Genomic DNA, 21,521 nt, shown 5'->3' with positions numbered 1-21,521 from the left:
AGTTTTCTACCTGATGAACTGGAACGACTTCCCATGCTGCTGACTTCTTTATCACAGCTTCCATTCTCAATCTGATCTAATTTTCTTCGTGCTGCAGGGGAAGAAATGGATTACTTGTGACAACAATCATGACCATCTGCCCCCACTATCTCTGATTTTAACTGCTAAAATCACTTAGGCCAAAATGGCATAAGCAACAAAAGAAATTCCTTGAATACATACTTTCAACAGGAGGTCTGTAGGGTCATGCACATAAAATGACATCCAGAAACGCACAGGTCAAACACAAAATACATGGAAATAACATTATGCTAACAGCTGATACATCATTTAGGCACACAGAACCTAACTTCTGGAGTCCTGAAAGATTTAAAAGAGCTCCACAGTTCCAGAAAACCCCCCCAAATTTCCCTTCAATTACATCTATGAAAACTAAATTCTTCTGCAAGTATCTGAATATATTTCTATTAAGTAAATGCTAAGTCTCTTTTACCATATTACTGTATGTCACCCTATTTGAATACAAATAAAACAGTGGGGAGTAGCAGAGAACAGGATGTCAGACTATCTCTTATTCATCTGCGTATCCAATCACATAGCAGACTCCAATAGCTGTGTAAATTTTTAAATGACAGAAATTTGAGTTCCAGTTCTAGCTGTCAATCGTTGTGTTTGGGAAATTTATAACTTTTCTGGATCTCAGTTTCCCCTAAAATTAAGGGTTAGGATTCAACGATCTCTAAGTTAGAGGTCATCAAGGTGGGTGCAGGTACCCTAGATGCTGTACATAACAATTCATAGATAAGCGTAGGCAGAAAATACTAGCACTCTACTTATATTTAATCTGATCTTCTTAAATTTATATTTTTCATGTTTTTCTAATGTGCATAAAATAAGAGTAATACATGTTTACAATTTACAAATTGGAGAACAAATACTTAAATGCTTTTCATTGACAGTAAGATGTGATTAACAAAGTCTAGACATTGCTGTCCTAGAAAGGCACTTCCCCAATTCTTATATTCTGTGATTCTGTGAATAAATGTATTTTAGCATAGAACATACTTTAAAGTATTTATGAAACAACAAGGTCAGTCATTTGGTTTATTGAACATTAAAAAGAACCTACAGCTCTACCCAATGTGGGAGAAACTAATGTAAAATATATTTTTTCTATAAATCCTTCAACAAAAACAAATAAGAACATTTAAGATCTAAGTGCAGAAGAATTTTATACCTTGCTGAAGTTGTTTGGTAAGATCCTTGACACTAGAGGCATGCTTACGTCTTTGAGTCACTAATTCATCTTTTAATTCTTCAACCTGGGTACTCAATGCTTTAACTTCAGTTTGTCTACAAGTGAGTTCAGCTTGCAGAGCCTGGACTTCCTCTTTTCGCAGTTCTTCTTCTTTTAACAATCTACCTTCCTAAATATTAAAATAAGATAAAAATACCGATTTTGGCATGTTTTAATTACTGCTCAGAGTCTAAAACCTTAAAAATACAAGGTCTTTGGTAGTAAATTCTTGTCAGCACTCCTTACCAGGTTACTTGTTGTGTTCCTCAAATCTCTTACGCAGTCAAGTGGGGGGGGGAGCAGGGGAGGAGTGCTATATTAATGCGCCTGCCACCCCACAAGCAAAACAACACACCATACAGGCCTCTGTAGTTTTGGACTAAAGTCTTAAATTATTTTTAGGAGTGACTTAAGACCCCCTCACAACTTGGAAACATTAACATTAAACCATTTTTAAGCTATAAAAATACAGAAATTTAAAGTCCTTTTAAGAAATACATGGTGATTCCAGTTAGGAATGACAAAAATCCTAGTTTTCTTACTGTCAAAAGTGAAATACTTCTTCATAACAATGTTAGGGAGAAATTTTATTAAAAAATACATAAGTTGAAAGGAAAAACTGACATTTCTCATAGCATCTGAAATTATCAGAAAGTCCATGCTCGTCCCACCAAAAAGAAGTTAATCATCTACCATTTAGGTTTACATCTTTAGAGAAACTTAATTTGTGATTCTTGCTGTGTTGCCTTAAAAGTTAAATGTACACTAATACTTACCAAATTCATATTTGTCTGTTTCATGTGTTCACATTGGCTTTGTAACTGACTTTCACTACAGGAAAGTTTATCAAATTGTGACTGCAAAGAATTGGATTCAGATTGCAGCTGTGCATTCTTACTAGTGAGCTTTTCTGTAAACAGTAGTAGCTCAGATTCTCTTTTCCTACTGCCTTCGATGTCTTTTTGTAGGTCATTAATCAAAGAATTAAGACTTTCCACTTCTTCCTTCAAATTTTCAATTTCTTGTTTACCTCTAAAAAACAAAGTTTATATTTAAGAAAAAAAATTAACTATTAAAGGACATTAAGGGTTTGAGAATTTTCATTGACTGAAATGCTTTATAAAGGTACTTTTATTCATTCATCCAAATACTTATTTGGATCACTACAAATGCCTAATATATGCTAGGAACTAAGAGCTCACTAACAGCTATAAGCAAGACTGATCTAACTCCTGCTTTCAAAGAGCTTTTAATCAAACACTGTGAAAAAAACATTTTTGATGATGAAAGCACAGAGTGTAAGTGATTAAAATAATACTTCAAGGGTTAGCAAACTTTCCTATAAAAGACCCAGAGAGTAAACAGGTTTCTGGGGCACATGGCCTCTGTTGCAACTGTTTTAACTAAGCCACTGTAGTGTGCAAGCAGCCACACAACACATAAAGGAATGAGAGTGGCTGTGTACCCCAAAAAACGTTTCTTTACAAAAGGAGGCAGTGAGCTGGAATCGCCTTGTGGGCCACAGAGTGCAAATCCCTGAGTAAGAGCAGCAGTAGGGGTGAGCAGAAGGCAACACATCGCAGGTAGAGGAGACAGTACGTGCAAAGCTGGGAAGAGAATGAAGAGTGACGTCTTGTTGATACTGACAGACAGATATTCAATACTGATGAGGATAAAGACTGCACTATATGCTAGCACTTACACAGGGCTCCACACCTAGGAGACAATGAATCAACGTTTGTTAACCAACTACGGCTGAAATGTGGAATGAAAAGGGAGAGCGCAGAGAAGGAGAAGCAATGTTACTAATGATCATCCAAGCTACGTGAAGGCATCTGAACTCACTAGGCAATCCTTGAGGCAATGGGAAATCACTGAAAGGTCTGAGACTTCCTTTTTAAAAAAGATTATGTTAACTACACTGTAGTAAACTGACTAAAAGGGAAGTAAGCAAACAACAACAACAAAACAGTTTAGAAGCTGCAGCAGTTTTCTAATGAGAGCTGATAATGGCTTAGATGATGATAGTAGCAATGGGGATATAAAAAGTAAATGGACTTGAAAGATATTAATGAGTTAGCATCAAAAATATTTTGTGACTGGTGACGTGTGAGGGAAAGAATAAAAGAGCCAAGGGTAACCCCCAGGTTCCTGGATTGGAAAATCATTTGGATGTCACACTCATCACTCGTCTCAGCAACATCAGAGAAACGTATTTGCAGGCAAGACAGATGAACCAGTTTTGGACATGTTAAAAAGTTTGAGGTGTCTTTGATACTTTCATGTCTGGAGCTCAACAAAAAGGGTTCAAGATAATAACTTGAAGGTTCTGCAACACATTACAGGGAGAGTTAGGATCACCCAGGGGTATAATAAAATAAGAATAAAAGACAGCTTTATGACACAAAGAGAAGGCTGCCAAGGAGACAAAAAAAGACGGGCCAGAAAGTTGGGGAGGAACACCAGGAGAGCACAACGAAATGAAGCCAAAGGAATGGAGCACGTCAAGGAAGGTAAGGGGCTTAGTGTGTCCATACTGAAAACTCAAGCATGGATTAATCTGGGAAGTATCTACAATATTTAAGGATGTATTAGCAGTTTGTAATGGTACGTTGGGAAAACTTGAATAAAATGGAGAGAAATAGAAGAGCAAAGGATGCAAAGAAATGGAGGAGGGCTACAGATGATTCTATAAAGACGTGGTTGTGAAGAAAAGAAGGGCGATCATAGGATTTTTGAAGTTTTTAAGATGTAGTAACATTTAAATGTAGACAGAAGAAAAGAGGGAGACAGTGAAAAGAGGGAGGTAAGAGATAAAGGAAAAAGAAGGAATAATCAAGGAAGACCCTGAGAAGGCAGAAGAGCATGAGATCCACGGTAGAAGTAGAGACCACAACTTGATTCAGAAATAGGAACATTTCTTCCACAAAAACAGAAGGAAAAGAAAAATGACTGCAGATGCAGGCAAGTTCATAGGACTGACAGCAAGAGGTTGAGAGAACTGTCATCCGACAGCTCCCTTTTTTTCTGCCAAGAGTAAAGAGCGAGGAGAGAGAGATTACTGTGAAAGCAGTATGGTTTGGAATAGATGCTCAGAAGATGGGGGAGAAGATTCTAAGGACATATGGTAGACTGGGGGTGCAGCAGTAGTCCCAGTTGAGGTTGCTAACCATGAATTTATAGCAGCATCAATCTGGATGATGGTGAAGATCTCTTCAGCAACACTCGGCAGCCTGGGTGTTGGTAGGGTATAAAAAAGAAGATATTTGGATCCAGTCTGAATCCAGGCTTTGTCAGGTAAAGTCCTAAGTAGAACTCAGCTAACTGGTGTTATAAGAAGCCAAGGAATCATGTTACCTCCTGATTGCAAGCTACATACATGCAAAGATATAGACAGAGATACAAATCTACCTTTAGAAGAAAAACTACTGTGTATAAGTAACAGAATTTGAAAGCTAAGGAATGGATCAAAAAAAACCACAATCCATTCTGTCTTATAAATAACCACTGCCAATGTTTACATAACAATATAAACTTTGATTTTTAGAAGCTGTGTTGGGAAACTCAAAAATAACCCAAAACAGTTCAGATGAAGATAGGAATTAAAAATTTTTTTTTGCCTAGTAAAATATAAGATTATTCTTACTTAATGCAATGACTGCATTTAAAAACAGCAACTTAGAATGAAAAAGCCTGTTGATTAGCACAAATAGAAGTTGCTCATTTTATACCTTTGATGCTGCTCCTGTATCTGATCTGCAATTTTCACTTTGTCCAACAAATTCTGAATTTCAGCTTTTTGGCGATTAATAATCTCTTTATATTTTGATAATTCATCTTCTGTCCTCAATCGTTCATCTTCTAGACATTTTACCTATCAAATAATCATAAGCAAGTTAAACTACAAAACGATATTTTCTTGTTCCTTATTAGCTATTTCAGATAGTGGTTATATTTTAATAATCTAAGCTGAATTGTGAAGCAGTATTAATTAACATGAAGAAAATACAGCAAGAAGTTAATACTCATGTGTTTCAGTCTCAGATTTCTCATGATTTAGTCATGGCAATTTTAGCATGCCACTTCATTTTTGCTGCATCTCCATTTTCTCATCTGAAGAGGATATACCTTCCCTACCTACCTCAAAGTACTGGCATAAAGAAAAAATAGAAGGGCACATGAAAGACACTTTAAAAATTAAGTGATCATAAATTCAAGACGGTTACCTAAAAGCCTATTTCTAAGTAAATGAAAGATACACTATGATAACATTTGACACATATATTAAAAGGGATACTATTCTTATAAGGACCATAAACACTGGAAAAGATTTAGGAGACTGTTAAAAATTAAACCTGTATACAAGACTATTAAATATATTCAAGAGAAATGTACAGTCTTTCTATTATTTTCTGACACAGTTCTAAAGCCTGTGTACTTCCCAATTAATTTGCTAGTAAGACTGCCTTTAGATCAGAGGTCCAAGGATAAGTTATAGATAGAGCAAATGTGCTGTGAAACAGGAATGTTTGGCAAACACTTTAAAGGGACCGAAATGGAAGACATTTTTATTTCTCTAAAAGTCAATTTTGTTGCTAGGGAATTGACACGCTACTTTTTGATTTTAGATTATTTCTATATAAATATCCTTTCCCCAACATCTAAAAATCAGAATGAGCACTAGATTAAAGCTGTTCACCCGTCCTCTAGAGTCACGACTAAGGACTGAATTACCTTTGTTCTCAGTGTCCTTAGCTCATCCATGCCCTCCTTAAATGTCCTCTTCAGATCTTCTAGTTCCTTTATTTTGGCATGATGCATCTTTTTAAAAGTTTAAAAGAAACCACAAATCATTATATGCTAAACCAGATCTAACATTTATTGCCTGCTCCTTCTAAAAGACCTTAAAAGTAGATGGGAATAAGCACTTGTTTCTCTCCTTCAATATTACACCATCTAAGGTATACAAATACAGAGCTACTCACTTCTAGCTGGTCAGATTTCTCTTGCATTTGTTTTTCAAGTTCTCCTTTTGTGACTCTAAGCTTGGCATCAAGCTCATTTGATTTAATTTCTTCTGACTCCTAAGGGAAAATAAACGACAAAAGTATGGCAAGTTTTAAAGTTTTATGCTTTGAAATGTGAAGATGGCTTTTACAATTAAGTTTACTAATCATAAAATACATAGCTCATGCATCTAAAATTGATGACTGCATTCAAAAATTTTAAATATATCAATTTTGCACCAACAGAAGAGTGTATTTAATATGCATATTACATAGAGTGGGCTTTTTTTTTAGAAGTTATACATCTCCTTGTACTCATCTTTCTTCTAAAGTTTTATAGTGTTTGTATTTGTCCAAAACTTTTCTAATAAGATTTCTATTTAAGCTGCAAGTATTTTAACATAAGAAATAGCCTGCATTTAATTTAGCTGCCCTAGAAAATCTACTCTACACTTCAAATACTACAGATACAAAAATTTAGGAAACAAGAGTATTAATATTTGCTAAAACTTGTTATAACTTGTTATAAATAAATCTATTCAAAACTTTAGCATACCTGGTATGTTTTTATCATATCTTGACAATTTTTCCTAATCTGATCTGCTTCTTCCTTTGCTTGAGTTAATTTTGTTGTTGTTTCTTTGAGTTTATCTTTGGTTTCCTGCATTGACAAAAAGACAGTGTGAGATGATAGAAAATATATATTGGTCTCTGCCCCCAATTCCTGACAGAGCTCCTGAAACCCCTCATAGCCTGGGCCCGGGGCTGGCGTCTGAAGTGGCAGGTTGGGGAGGTTTTGTGGGACTGACACTCTCTCTGGATGGACAGTGTCAAAGTGAGTTCAACTGTAGGCCACTCGGCTGGTGTCCCACACAACTGCTTGTTGTGGGGAAAAGCCTCCACACACTGGTAGCCAAATGAGTCAGCAGTGAAGTGTTTTGTGTAAAAGTAAAGGGGACGCACAAGAAGAAACCCATAGGAGGGGAGAACTGGATTTTTCCTTATGCTGGAGGAAAACTTCTTTTTAAATTTACAGACAGCAACAAGGCTGGCACAGTGATGTGATGAATGGTGAGAACAATGACCAGAGAGCAGAGAAATTTCTTGCCGTAGCACTGCCACTGGAGTCAGAAACTATTCCAGTAATAACACTTTGTGCTTCTGACAAAAACTAATGTGGCCTGCACAGTTGATTGACCAAGTCATTAAATAAAGTTAAATTTGCTAGTTTTCAGCAAATCACTAGAAGTTACTAACCTGAAAAGACAAAAATGCAAAATGTTTAAGCAGTTATTTGTAGACCCATATGAAAGACAATTCTTTGTTTTATGGCCAAGGTATCTATTCAAAACTTTTTTTTACAGATTCATGCTGCAACTTGGTTTCTGTTCCTAACCACTCTATTAAAATAGCCATTCTGATGGTTTGCACAGAAGACTTTCTCATCAGATCCAACTGCTTTTTCTAATTTCTTATTCCTGACTTACCTATTTTAGTTCTGATCACTCCTGACTCTTTCAATAGCCTTCCTTTGTCTACAAGGCAGTATATTTCTCTTTTTTCCCCCACTTCTTGCCTTCTCTGTCTTCTTAACTTGCTAGACTTCCTGTGGTGATTGTCCAAGTACAGCCCTACCCTTCAGCTTCAACATTCCCCACCAGAGTACCCGTACAGTGCCACAGTTTGGGCTATCACGTGGATTTCAAATGGAAATTTAGCTATCATCTTCTCCTAGTAGGTAGGTGCCTTCCCACAGATAGAATCCAGGGAACCCCGACACTGCACAAAATGGTACTTTGTACTGTAGCTTATTATATGCTTCCCTATTGAGAAGATAGCTTCTGGGTAACACCTAGCTCAGTATTCACATATGAACTGTTCATGCAATAAATGCTGAATTAATGAAGGAATATCTAACATGAATCTTCTGTTCTAGTTAGGCTGGTTTTCCCCAACACCAAATCTCCCTATTCTCCTTATCTTGTTGTTCCTCCACTTGGAATGCCTTTTCCTTCATCTCTTGATATAAATTGCATCTACTTCATATACCACTTCCTATATGTCACCATGTTTTTGGATAAATCTACTACACAATTAAGTGTATAGTTACATACTTTAAGCTGCAGGTCTTTTAATAATAATTTGGCTTATATTAAAATGGTGACTTTTAAAATATAAACATTTGAAGGCTTTTTCCGATACCATTTTTTAAAATATAAGAATATTAGCTCAACAAGAGGAGGGAGAGATAAAGGAACTTTATCTGTACCCCCCCCATACTTCTATATCATCAATAACTAAAACAGAGCTTGACACATGAAGGCACTCACTCCATTCATTCAGAATATAGCAACTGAGACATTCCAATGTGTCAAATACAATTTTAAATGGTTTGTAGCCTTGTGTGAACCCTAAGGATTCTTGCTCCTACTCCTTCTGGCAGTCCTTCCACTGCCCACATATCAATAGTTTCCTAACACTCATTTGCTGATCAGCAATTAGCTCAGAAACCCACCATTCTCTAACCTTTGGCTACTGTCAACACAGACACGCAAGACGGACGGGTCATGGTGGAGAGTCCTGACAAAACGTGGTGCACGGGAGAAGGGAATGGCAAACCACTTCAGTACTCTTGCCTTGAGAACCCCATGAACAGTATGAAAAGGCAAAAAGATAGGACACTGAAAGATGAACTCTCCAGGTCGGTTGGTGCCCAATATCACACTGGAGATAAGTGGAGAAATAACTCCAGAAAGAATGAAGAGATGGAGCCAAAGCAAAAATACCACCCAGTTGTGGATGTGATTGGTGATAGAAGTAAAGTCCAATGCCGTAAAGAGCAATATTGCATAGGAACCTGGAATGCTAGGTCCATGAATCAAGGCAAATTGGAAGTGGTCAAACAGGAGATGGCAAGAGTGAACGTCGACATTCTAGGAATCAGAGAACTAAAATGGACTGGAATGGGTGAATTTAACTCAGAGGACCATTGTATTTACTACTGTGGGCAAGAATCCCTTAGAAGAAATGAAGTCGCCATCATAGTCAACAAAAGAGTCCAAAATGCAGTACTTGGACGCAATCTCAAAAATGACAGAATGATTTCTGTTTGTTTCCAAGGCAAACCATTTAATATCACAGTAATCCAAGTCTATACCCTGACCAGTAATGCTGAAGAAGCTGAAGTTGAACGGTTCTATGAAGACCTACAAGATCTTCTAGAACTAACAGCCAAAAAAGGTGTCCTTTTCATAATAGGGGACTAGAATGCAAAAGTAGGAAGTCAAGCCATACCTGGAGTAACAGGCAAAATTTGGCCTTGGAGTACAGAATGAAGCAGGGCAAAGGCTAATAAGAGTTTTGCCGAGAATGCATTGGTCATAACAAACACCCTCTGCCAATAACACAAGAGAAGACTCTACACATGGACATCACCAGATGGTCAATACCAAAAACAGACTGATTATATTCTTTGCAGCCAAAGATGGAGAAGCTCTATATACAAAAGATCTTAATGACTCAGATAACCATGATGGTGTGCTCACTCACCTAGAGCCAGACATCCTAGAGTGTGAAGTCAAGTGGGCCTTAGGAACCATCATTATGAACAAAGCTACTGGAGGTGATGGAATTCCAGTGGAGCTATTTCAAATTCTGAAAGATGATGCTGTGAAAGTGCTGCACTCTACATGCCAGCAAATTTGGAAAACTCAGCAGTGGCCACAGGACTGGAAAAGATCAGTTTTCATTCCAATCCCAAAGAAAGGCAATGCCAAAGAATGCTCAAACTACCACACAATTGCACTCATCTCACACGCTAGTAAAGTAATGCTCAAAATTCTTCAAGCCAGGCTTCAGCAATACGTGAACCGTGAACTTCCAGATGTTCAAGCTGGATTTAGAAAAGGCAGTGGAACCAGAGATCAAATTGCCAATATCTGTTGGATCATCGAAAAAGCAGGAGAGTTTCAGAAAAACATCTATGCCAAAGCCTTTGACTGTGTGGATCACAATAAACTGTGGAAAATTCTGAAAGAGATGGGAATACCAGACCATCTGACCTGTCTCTTGAGAAACCTGTATGCAGGTCAGGAAGCAACAGTTAGAACTGGACATGGAACAACAGACTGGTTCCAAATAGGAAAAGGAGTACGTCAAGGCTGTATATTGTCACCCTGCTTATTTAACTTATATGTAGAGTACATCATGAGAAACGCTGGGCCGGAAGAAGCACAAGCTGGAATCAAGATTGCCGGGAGAAATATCAATAACCTCAGATATGCAGATGACACCACCCTTATGGCAGAAAGCGAAGAAGAACTAAAAGCCTCTTGATGAAAGTGAAAGAGGAGAGTGAAAAAGTTGGCTTAAAACTCAATGTTCAGAAAACTAAGATCATGGCATCTGGTCCCATCACTTCATGGCAAATAGACAGGGAAACTGTGGAAACAGTGAGACACTTTATTTTGGGGGGTTCCAAAATCACTGCAGATGGTGACTGCAGCCATGAAATTAAAAGACACTTGCTCCTTGGAAGAAAAGTTATGACCAACCTAGACAGCATATTAAAAAGCAGAGACATTACTTTGTCAACAAAGGTCTGTCTAGTCAAAGCTATGGTTTTTCCAGTAGTCATGTATGCATGTGACAGTTGGACTATAAAGAAAGCTGAGCACAGAAGAATTGATGCTTTTGAACTGTGGTGTTGGAGAAGACTCTTGAGAGTCCCTTGGACTGCAAGGAGATCCAACCAGTCCATCCTAAAGGAGATCAGTCCTGGGTGTTCTTTGGTAGGACTGATGCTGAAGCTGAAACTCCAATCCTTTGGCCACCTGATGTGAAGAACTGACTCACTGGAAAAGACCATGATGCTGGGAAAGATTGAAGGTGGGAGGAGAAGGGGACGGCAGAGGACGAGATGGTTGGATGGCATCACTGACTCAATGGACATGAGTTTGAGTAAACTCCAGGAGTTGGTGATGGCACAGGTAGGTCTGGCGTGCTACATTACGTGAGGTCGCAAGGAGTCGGACATGACTGAGCAACTGAACTGAACTGAACACAGACACCTATCCCTACAGTTTTCTCTGATAATATTATATACAAATATCCAAAGGTTAACAGTTCTTGACTGCATGCTAAGTCACTCAGTCGTGTCCATCTCTTTGCAACTAACATTTCTGCCAACTTGAATTATTTAAAGAGATAACAGGGACTTTCCTGGTAGTCCAGTGGCTAAGACTGCACACTCCCAATGCAGTGGGCCCAGGTTTGATCCCTGGTCAGGGAGCTAGATTCCAAATGCCACAACTAAGAGTTCGAATGCCACAGCTAAGACCTAGTGCAGCCAAATCATTATCAATCAATTAAAAAAAGCCAAATTAAAAAGAAATCCTATCCAATTTAATATATAAATCATGCAAGGAAATAGCTTTTCATAATCACCAAGTATTCTGGCTCAAGCTATCCTACAGGAGTCACTAAAATAAGCTTTATGACTGATTAATAACTATTACTATATTTGTTCTTAAAACTGATTCTAATAGTTCTTCCACTGTGTTACCGTACTTACCTTATGTGAATCCATTTCTGCTTTTAATTTGTTTTGTGCCCATTTTACTTTAATGATGTGAGAGTTGATATCTTCCTTTAATTTGTCTATTTCTCTGATGAGTCTAGTAGCTTCACCTTCCTAAAATAGTATCACCAGGTCATATTTTTCATTTAAACAGCCAACAATCATTTGTGTGTTTTTCATATCTCAAGATAACCAATGCAATCCAGGGGCCAGCACTTTATGGCTTACAAGCGATAAAACTGATTTAAACTTTAAATCACAAGAGGAAAGTAAAATCCTAAAACCAATGAACAGATATAAGATGATTAACATTTATACTTTAACCAACTATTATGTTTTGTGAGTATAAGCATACCTCTGGAGCTTCCCAAGTGGCTGACATAAGGTGAAATATAAATTAAATTGGTTTTGCCAGAATTTCTGAGAACAATGACAACATTTCTGAACTAAAACTTAGTAGAAAATAACACTGATTATCAAGAAATGATAACCTGCTGGACACAAAACTATGCCATGAGGCTGTTAGTTAAACGCAAGGGCTTTGAATAGCTCAGTAATTAAATCTCTTTAAACAGCATCTAAAAACATGTTTTTCTGCAAGAAAAATATAAATCCTATTCTATGAGCATTACATTAAAATTCTGGTCAAATTATACTTCTGGCTCAAAAACTAGGCTTCCCTGGTAGTTCAGCTGTTAAAGAAATATGCCTGCAATGCAGGAGACCCCCAGTTTAATTCCTGGGTTGGGAAGATCCCCTGGAGAAGCGACAGGCTATCCACTCCAGTATTCTTGGGCTTCCCTGGTGGCTCAGTTGGTAAAGAATCTGCCTGCAACGAGGGAGACCTGGGTTCGATCCTGGGTTGGGAAGATCCCCTGGAGAAGGGAAAGGCTACCCACTCCAGTATTCTGGCCTAGAGAATTTCATGGACTGTATAGTCCATGGGGTCGCAAAGAGTCGGACATGACTGAATGACTTTCACTTTCATGTGTATCTTTTACGAAAGTAAAATCTTCCTTTGAAGCATGAAGTCATTTCTACAACATGTAGATTTTAAAAGAAAGTTTTAAAAAAGACCTAGTAAACAACATGTGTCAGTTTCTCATCTTTTCACAGGAAAAACATTTTGCAGCTAGGTAATAAGATACTGGAATTATTAAAGCATTCACATTCTTTAAAGGTAAACCAACAAAAACAGCTTTATGTTTAACAGTGGTTGAACCATATTAATTTATGATTATTTGATTAAATAAGGAAAAGCAAAGAGAATAAGCTTCAGGTAAGGTACAATATCAAAAATGATACCTTTGTTTCATATAGCTGGTGTAACCGTCCTTTCTCCTGAGAAAGTTGCTTAATTTTGTTAGTGTTTTTCTCACATTCTTTATTTGCATCTCTAAGTTTTTTTTCAAGTATCTCTTTTTCCTTTCGAAGGTCTAAAGATTCCTTCTCACCTCTTACATACTTCATTACCATTGCTTCTTTTTCCTGGCGTGCCTCTTCACATTTCTTGTTGGCCTTTGAAAAAAGTATCTAGCGTTAATAAAACATGTTTTTTAAAGTAAAAATAAAATAAATAATATTTTCCTACAATAGCACTAATTTATTTTTTGATTTTTGCACATTTTGGGGACCCGTGTCATGAATTATAAGAAAGAAATGACACACTGAACAAATTAATATCACCAACATTTGCTTCTTCCCTTTCCTATTTCTTTTCCTTTAGCTAACACAGATGCTATATTCTGTTTATGCCTTCAGATCATTTTTCTACTCTTTCCTAGCCTGCCCTGTGCTCTGGGAAAATGACTATCAGGGGCCATATTAACAAGTTTCTTTGTCCTCATACAAAGAAAAGGTTTCGAAGAAGACATGTTTTACTGTTTGAATTGTATTGTGTACAATTTATTATCATTCTGTTTTTATTTTAAAATATAATCCTAATTCTAACACTTATTTTAATGAAACTATATTTGGGTTCACTAAAGCTATCAACTTCTTAATGTCTTATCCTCTATATTTCTCTTTAATTAGTATAAAAGGTTTGAGAACTGATAGTGTAAGTATTAAGCATATAACATTCCTACTGCTCAGGGTCAGCATATTGTAAAGAATCACAGAAATAAAAGTTGAAGTTTTTTGTAGTTAACATATATTTATGTAATGTTTTAGCATTTTTAAAATCCTATTCCTAATACACACTAATGTCTAAAATTATCTAACAGGGATAAATAAACAAAAAGTCAACAGAAAGTTAAGAATAATGAAGATTTGAAAAATACCTGTTCCATCCGATGGGCCATGTCTTTGTGTAATTGCTGAATTGCATTTTTGGCTGCAATGTCTTGAGCTAATACTTTATCTTTGGAAGACTGAACTTCTTTATTAAGTTCCTCTATTCTTATTTCTAACTGTAAAGAAAATTATTTCCAGATTATTTTTATAGCTATAACAAAGAGACCACTAACATTTCAAATAAATATAAATTATATATATATAACCATAAAGAATTCAAGAATATACTTCAGCCATAGACATAAAAAGTAAACATTATTGATGTTCCAATATATCATTAGAATTATGTGGGTATAAATCTGAAGCAGACTCTTGAGACGATAAGATGGTAAGCTCGAGAGTAATTATCAATGAAATAACTCAAAAAACAGTTAAAATATCATGAAAAAAATTTAAATGTTACATATTTACTTAATGCAATATAAAGCAGTAAGTGAGGAATATGGAAACAAAACAGGAACATACCAGAAAAGACATAAAGAAACTGTAGACATAAAATACTCAAAAATGGTCAACATAAATCTATAAACCTAACCCATAACCCTAATCTTAAATACTGTAAAAGCTACAACTTGATAGAAATCTTGAAAAAATTACACTAAGAAGCTAGATATTACATGATTCTACTTATATGAAGGAAAAGGAAACATGTATGGTTCCATTTATATGAAATATTCAGAACTGGCAAATATATAGAGAGACAGAAAGTAGATTAGTTGTCCCCCAGGGCTGAGGAGAGAGAGCTGACAGGGGCTGGAGGGAAATGAGGGGTGACTACTATTGGGCTTGTAGTTTTTTCATGTGATAAAATTTTCTAAAATTGTGACAAAACGTACAACTGAAAACCACATTTCAACATGTAGTCAACATTAAAAAACTGAGCCATTTTACCCCTTTTTGTACTAAGTCTTTGAAGTGCGTATTTCACACTCACATCATCTCTTAATTTGGACTAACCACCTTTTACATGCTCAATATGATGATGGCTAGTGGCAGCCATATTAAGTGGTACAGATTCAAAGATAAAATCAGGAAAGAAAACTCTGCTATGCTGGCTAGCAAAAGAAAGGTGAATCGAATTTTCTCCTTTAAAAAGGCACAACCACTAGCAAGTTCAAGAAAAGAACAGCTCTGGTTAGCCTCCATCTGTTTATTCTGAAGTTTCTGGTCATCAGCAGTGATCTGTTTACCAAAATTCATATTCAGCCCTACACTTTAAAATTAAGGCACCCTCACTTTAAAATTCTAAGCTTGGTCTACATGTGGTAGACCACACACACACACACAAAATCTGGATTAAACTTTCCTAATTAACTATAATTTCATTAAGTATAACAAAGTATAAGTAAGTGAAACTTGGTTTAATTTTTCATTATAGTATTACCACTGTTTACTTTTATTTTCATTATACAGCTTTCTGTGAAAGATGAGGCAAAAAGAAAGACTTTTAAGGCTACCATGTTTCTAACCTTTTCCACGGAAGAAAAGTGAAAGTAAAAGTCGCTCAGTCATGTCTGACTGTTTGCAACCCCTTGGACTACATAGTCCATGGAATTCTCCTGGCCAGAGTACTGGAATTGTAGCCTTTCCCTTCTCCAGAGGATCTTCCCAACCCAGGTCTCCCACAATGCAGACAGATTCTTTACCAGCTGAGCAACAAGGGAAGCCCAAGAATACTGGAGTGGGTAGCCTATCCCTTCTCCAGAGGATCTTCCTGATCCAGGAATCGAACTGGGTCTCCTGCACTGCAGGCGATTCTTTACCAGCTGAGCTACCAGGGAAATTAAAAAAAAAAAAAAGCAGCTCAAAAAGATAAAGAGCAGCTGGGCTACCAGTCTAGAATACGCACTTTGCTGATCCCAGCATCACAGTACATTTTAAAAAAAGAAAGGAAAGGAAAGGCTTGGGGAAACTAGCGAACCACTTTAAATCTGAAGTAAGAATCAGCCTCCAGTATAGTTTACAAAATACTAAGAACGGAACTACATTAAATTATAAGCTTAAAAGGGCTTCCCAGGTGGCACTAGTGGTAAAGAATCTGCTTGCCAATGCAGGAGATGTAAGAGATGCAGATATGATCTCTGTGTTGGGAAGATCCCCTGGAGGAGGAAATGGCAACCCACTCCAGTATTCTGGCCTCAAGAATCCCATGGACAGAGGAGCCTGGTGAGCTACACTCTATGGAGTCACACAGGGTGGGACACGACTGAAGCAACTTAGCATGCACGTACGTATAAGCTGTAAAACCTTCTAAGCCCAGATACAAACATTTAGGTATATACTGCTTCTTCTGAAACAATCTATTTGACTGCCAAATTGTCTTTCCTTCTCAGATATCTATTATACATAGAATACTACCACACATATCATATAAAAATATTAATTTACATAAAACCAAAAGATAAGGCTAGGATTCCCATTTCATAGAAGAGAATGCTTCACATACCAAGCAATCTTCTGCATTTAAAGTATGATTTAATTTACAGAACTTCAATTCACATGCAAATTTTCAGGAATGTATTTAAGAACATACTTCCAAGATTTTTGTCTTTTTACCTGTTTAATTGTGTTCATATGCTGCTTCTCTGTTTCTGTTCTTTTTTTCAGTTCTTCTCTTAAATTGTCTTTTTCTGAACAAATGTCTAAGATGAGCTCCTGATGCTTCTTATTTTCCTTAATTAACCTAAATATAAAAAGGCCAGTGTAAGTAAAGCATAATTAAAAACGTGGAAAATAATCTTTTTGCAGACTGAGGTGGAGATACTTATGATTAATAAACAAACATTTCCAAGTAATTCTTTTGTAATGATATACTCTACTTTTCTTCGGCTCCAAAATCACTGCAGATGGTGACTGCAGCCAAGAAATTTAAAAGACACTTGCTCCTTGGAAGAAAAGCTATGACAAACCTAGACAACCTATTAAAAAGCAGAGAGATCACTTTGCCGACAAAGGTCCATATAGTCAAAGCTATGGTTTTTCCAATAGTCATGTATGGATGTGAGAGTCGGACCATAAAGAAGGCTGAGCACCAAAAAATTGATGCTTTCAAACTGTGCTGCTGGAGAAGACTCTTGATAGTCCCTTGGAGAGCAAGGAGATTAAACCAATCAATCCTAAAGGAAATCAACCCTGAATATTCATTGGAGGGACTGATGCTAAAGCTCCAATACTTTGGCTACTTGATCCCTCAATTACTCAACAAATGTTGTCTGAGTACCTACTATGTACCTATACTAGTCCATATGTTGGGGGTATGTCAGTGAACTGTCCCTGCACTCATGATGCTCATATTCTAAGAGAGAAATTAAACAATAAATAGATATATAATGAAATGCCAAGTTGTGATTAAGTTCTATTAAGAAAACTAAAAAAAGGGCAAGAGGACAGGGAAAATGACTGGAACTGTGACTATACTTCAGGTAATCAGGACAGACCTCTCTGATAGTACAGGAATGCAGTGAGGAGGAAAGTTGCGAAAATGTTTGGGAACAGAGAAAAATGTGTAGCATACAAGCTTCTTCAAGCCTTTTATGGCACAGTGATTTAACTCAGATTATATGATGAAGATGAACACTCAATTTGTTGCAGAAATCAACTAGAAACACGAAAATCCTGACTATAGTTCATAAAGTAAACAATTTAGGGAGAGAGAAGTGAAGAACAGCAAGCCCTGAAATTGCTATTCTTATACGCCAAGTGCACATCCTATACACAAATACTTGTTCCTAATTAAGAATCTGGTTAGGACACTGGATAATAATACCGATGTTAGAAAATAGGGGAATGAAAAAAAAGGGGGGGGGAGGGGGAATGGATGTATTAAACAAAGACATTTGCAAACAGATGCATTCATGAAAATTTAAGCCAAAGCAACTGAAAGGTAGTTTTCTTTACAGAAAATTGAATGAAGGCAAAAGAAAAAAAGATGAGTTATCTTAGAGCTAACCTGAATCATAAAGCATTTTATTTGAAATTTAAAACATTACATGCATAATAAAAAATAACTTGGATTTAAAATGCTAATATTTTAACCCTTTAATGTCCTCAAAACAATTCTATCAGGTAAGTATTGTCCCCTTCACAGAGATGAAAAATCTTTGCCTCAGAGGTTGATTTAACTAAGTAAACAAAGCTTGCAAGTGGCAGTGGGAACCTTCCAACTGTGCTTATTACCCCAGTCTGCCATGCTGCCTCTGTCCTGACATGATAGAGCACAAAAGAGGAGTTAACTTTCTACTGTATTCCTAATGTTTTTAGATAAATAACATGTAACCTGTTCATTTCTGATAAGCACATTAAAAAAATCCACTTAAGCCAGACTAAATGGGTTCGGATTTTAACTTTGTCCTTTAGTAACTTGTGACCCTGAGCAAGTTAGTCACTTGACTTCTCTGTGCTTCTCTGTTCTCAGGTACCTTATCTGTAAGATGGGAATAATAACTGTTCATACTTCATAGGGTTGTTTTGTGAGGATTCCATGCATTAATACATGGAAAGTGCCAGGCACACTAAGTTTTCCGGCTATTATTATCAAATCTATAGCATCTTATAATTTACGAGAGAAACATGAAAGTGGTCAAGACTCAAAATCTAAAGAAAGTAGAAAGAAGTGTCAGGAATAATCTCAAAGGGAAGGTTTAAAAGATTAAAGTATAGATAGCAGGAAATAAGGAAGTTACCCAGAAAAGCAAGAATGGCAGAAAAACTGATGGTTCAAGTATAAAATCACAGTTTTTTTCCTAACAGCAGTATTCCAGTAGAGTTATTAGCAGCAGTAGCTGCCATTAGTTTTCATGCAGTATTAAGAAAGTATCAAGAGATATCTGGAGTCTCAACAGATATTTGTACACTCATGTTCACAGCAGCATTATTCACGACAGTCAAAAGGTAGAAGCAACCCCAATGTCCACTGATGGATGAACAGATAAACAATAAACAACATACATACAGTGGAATATTATTCAACCCTAAAAAGGAAAGAAACTCTAACACATACTACAGTTTGGATGAACCTTGAGGACATGTGCTAAGTGAAACAAGCCAGTCACAAAAAGGCAAATACTGTACAATTTCATTTACACAAAGTATCAAGAGCAGTCAAACTCTTAAAAAGCACAATAGAATGGTGGTTACCAGGGACTAGGGCGGGGGAAATAGGGAGTTGTTTGATGGATATAGAGCTTCAAATCCATGAAAAGCTATGGCGCTGGTTGCACACTCTGTGAATATACTTAATACTACCAAACTGCACATTTAAAAATGGTTAAGGTGGCAACTTTTATGCTATGTGTATTTAATCACAATTTAAAAATAAAAAATAGGAAAAAAAGGCTCTGGATGCTGGGATTAAAATTCATTGGATAAACCGATTTTCTCCTCCCCTTTCTCTACACATGCCCCTCCCATTCCAAAAAACTTTTTTAAAGTATCAGTTTTAAAAAAAAGAGAATCAGTCTATATTAATGAAGGCTAGCAAGTTTTATTTTCCTTTATAAGGGTTATAAGAGTATCTAAATATGCATCACTTACACATATAAATATAAAATAAAAACACAGGGTGATATAACACTAGGAAAAGATAAAATGAAATTTAAACTGTTGTTAAAATAGAAATTAACTCCACAAATTGAAGAGAAGTCAAAAATTAACTATGTTCTTATTTATTGAATGATAATACACCAATTCTTCTGTTCTCTAAATTTTAATTTTTTAAACCAATAAATTTACAGTGGGGATTTTAAGAAAAAATTTTTAATTTCACAACTTCTCATTCCTTTTGAATTTATCTTAGTTCTGACAATGTAATGCTTTACATTCTTTTAAAACTGAAAAATTTGAGCTGTCTTTACAAACATTTCTAGATCTTTAATGAACTTACACTTTAATAAAACATTTATTCTTTTAAACTTAACGTATTAAGACTTCTATGTAAAACAAATTTTGAATCATATTCAAAACAGTGCCTTTATATATCTATTTCTATATATGCTAACATATTTGACATAGGTATATTATATTAACACTCATAAAAACACTATTTACGTGTTATTTCTAAAATAATGAAAATATCACATCCTAAAAAAAAAGTTATATATTAACTAGGCAAACTTGACATTTGCTCAATAACTTAACTACTTATGTGCATGGCTCTACTGTGGAAATAAAAGTAAATAAAATGATACTTTAAAGAATTTAATCTTTAATCCCCATGTAAAAAAATAACCTGAAAGAATAAAAAACTTACTTTTTTATGGTATGCTCCTGCTGCAAATACTTATCTTGCACACACTTTTCAAACATAATTAATGTATTTTCTCCCTTATTCATTCCATTTGGTACTCGGTGTTCTTTTGCAAACTCAGTAGATAAGAGCTCAGATTCTATTTCTTCCAACAAATCCTCTGATGTTGACACATTCTTTATTTTTGAAATAAGTTTCTTGGTGCAGTCTGTATCGTAAGGACTTTCTGAATAAGTCTTTCGATTACCTGCTTCTGTAAATGTAGATGACCTTAATTCCGCCAATATTTGTGTCACTGTTTGTTCTGCTTCACTTGTTTTCAAAACTTGTTTTGTAAAATCTCCACCAGGAAAACTAGTTATTTGTTCAGAATTTTCTGGGCCTGTGTCTCTTTCAGCACAGGAATCTTCACCTCCACCATGATCTGGAATATAATTTTCCTGTGTTTCAGTTTGATTATTGTGTTCATTAGGCTGACATAAAGTTTTATCAAAGTTTAATGACAACAGTTTGGACTCATTTTCTAAGCTGCTGTTTTCATCACCAGAAAAAGAGTTGCATGAGTCTTCCTTTGTTTCCGATGTTTTCTCAACATTTTGATCAGAGGAAATGGAGGCTATGTGCTCTGTCTCTGACATGCTGACCGGCACCGATTCACCGTGTACTTCTTCAAATCGGTTCCTGATCTTCGTCTTACATCTAAGAAAGTCAAAACACACATTTTTAAAAACGTTTTTTTAAACCAAGACCCCATATATAGTTGCATACATTTCATGATGTGGAAAAACTAAGGCTACACATTTTACCAGTAATAATTCTTTAAAAATTCTTTCCTTGGAGGGGGAAAAAAAAAAAGAATAAAACAGCTGATCCAAATGAGTCACCACAGGTCAGGTACCACACAGGTTCACGCTCTTCTCCTTTGATCCAGTCCTACCACTTCACTTCAGCTGCTGTTCTGGCTTTTCCCAAAAAGCCTCATAAGATGTTGGGTATGGAATGACACTAATAATGAGAAGATTAGTGCCCAAGAATTGTTTATTAATAGAATTCCTTCAGCTCCACAAAGGGAAAAAAGACTATGTGAAGAACTTATAACAA

General features: G+C 36.2%; 1 protein-coding gene across 6 annotated transcripts in view; it reads right to left on the bottom strand.

Annotated features, from left to right (window-relative positions):
- Positions 1-21,521, bottom strand: part of CCDC186 (coiled-coil domain containing 186) — a 37,462-nt gene that overhangs the window by 6,355 nt on the left and 9,586 nt on the right. For all 6 annotated transcript variants that reach the window (XR_014068227.1, XR_014068230.1, XM_081538323.1 and 3 more), the window contains 12 exons: positions 20,424-21,119; positions 16,733-16,859; positions 14,164-14,292; positions 13,187-13,399; positions 11,876-11,995; positions 6,860-6,964; positions 6,283-6,381; positions 6,032-6,118; positions 5,029-5,171; positions 2,074-2,329; positions 1,238-1,427; positions 11-91 (listed from right to left, as the gene is read on the bottom strand). Coding sequence is in view for 4 of the 6 variants with exons in the window: in XM_081538308.1 (XP_081394434.1) it covers positions 11-91; positions 1,238-1,427; positions 2,074-2,329; positions 5,029-5,171; positions 6,032-6,118; positions 6,283-6,381; positions 6,860-6,964; positions 11,876-11,995; positions 13,187-13,399; positions 14,164-14,292; positions 16,733-16,859; positions 20,424-21,119 (2,246 nt within the window). In the remaining 2 variants the exon portion in view is untranslated. The remainder of the gene's footprint in view (positions 1-10; positions 92-1,237; positions 1,428-2,073; positions 2,330-5,028; positions 5,172-6,031; positions 6,119-6,282; positions 6,382-6,859; positions 6,965-11,875; positions 11,996-13,186; positions 13,400-14,163; positions 14,293-16,732; positions 16,860-20,423; positions 21,120-21,521) is intronic.

Source organism: Giraffa tippelskirchi, chromosome 2, assembly GCF_054371585.1.
Source record: "Giraffa tippelskirchi isolate mGirTip1 chromosome 2, T2T-mGirTip1v1.2.pri, whole genome shotgun sequence".
Taxonomy (NCBI): domain Eukaryota; kingdom Metazoa; phylum Chordata; class Mammalia; order Artiodactyla; family Giraffidae; genus Giraffa; species Giraffa tippelskirchi.
This window is presented reverse-complemented; position numbering and strand designations above follow the sequence as displayed.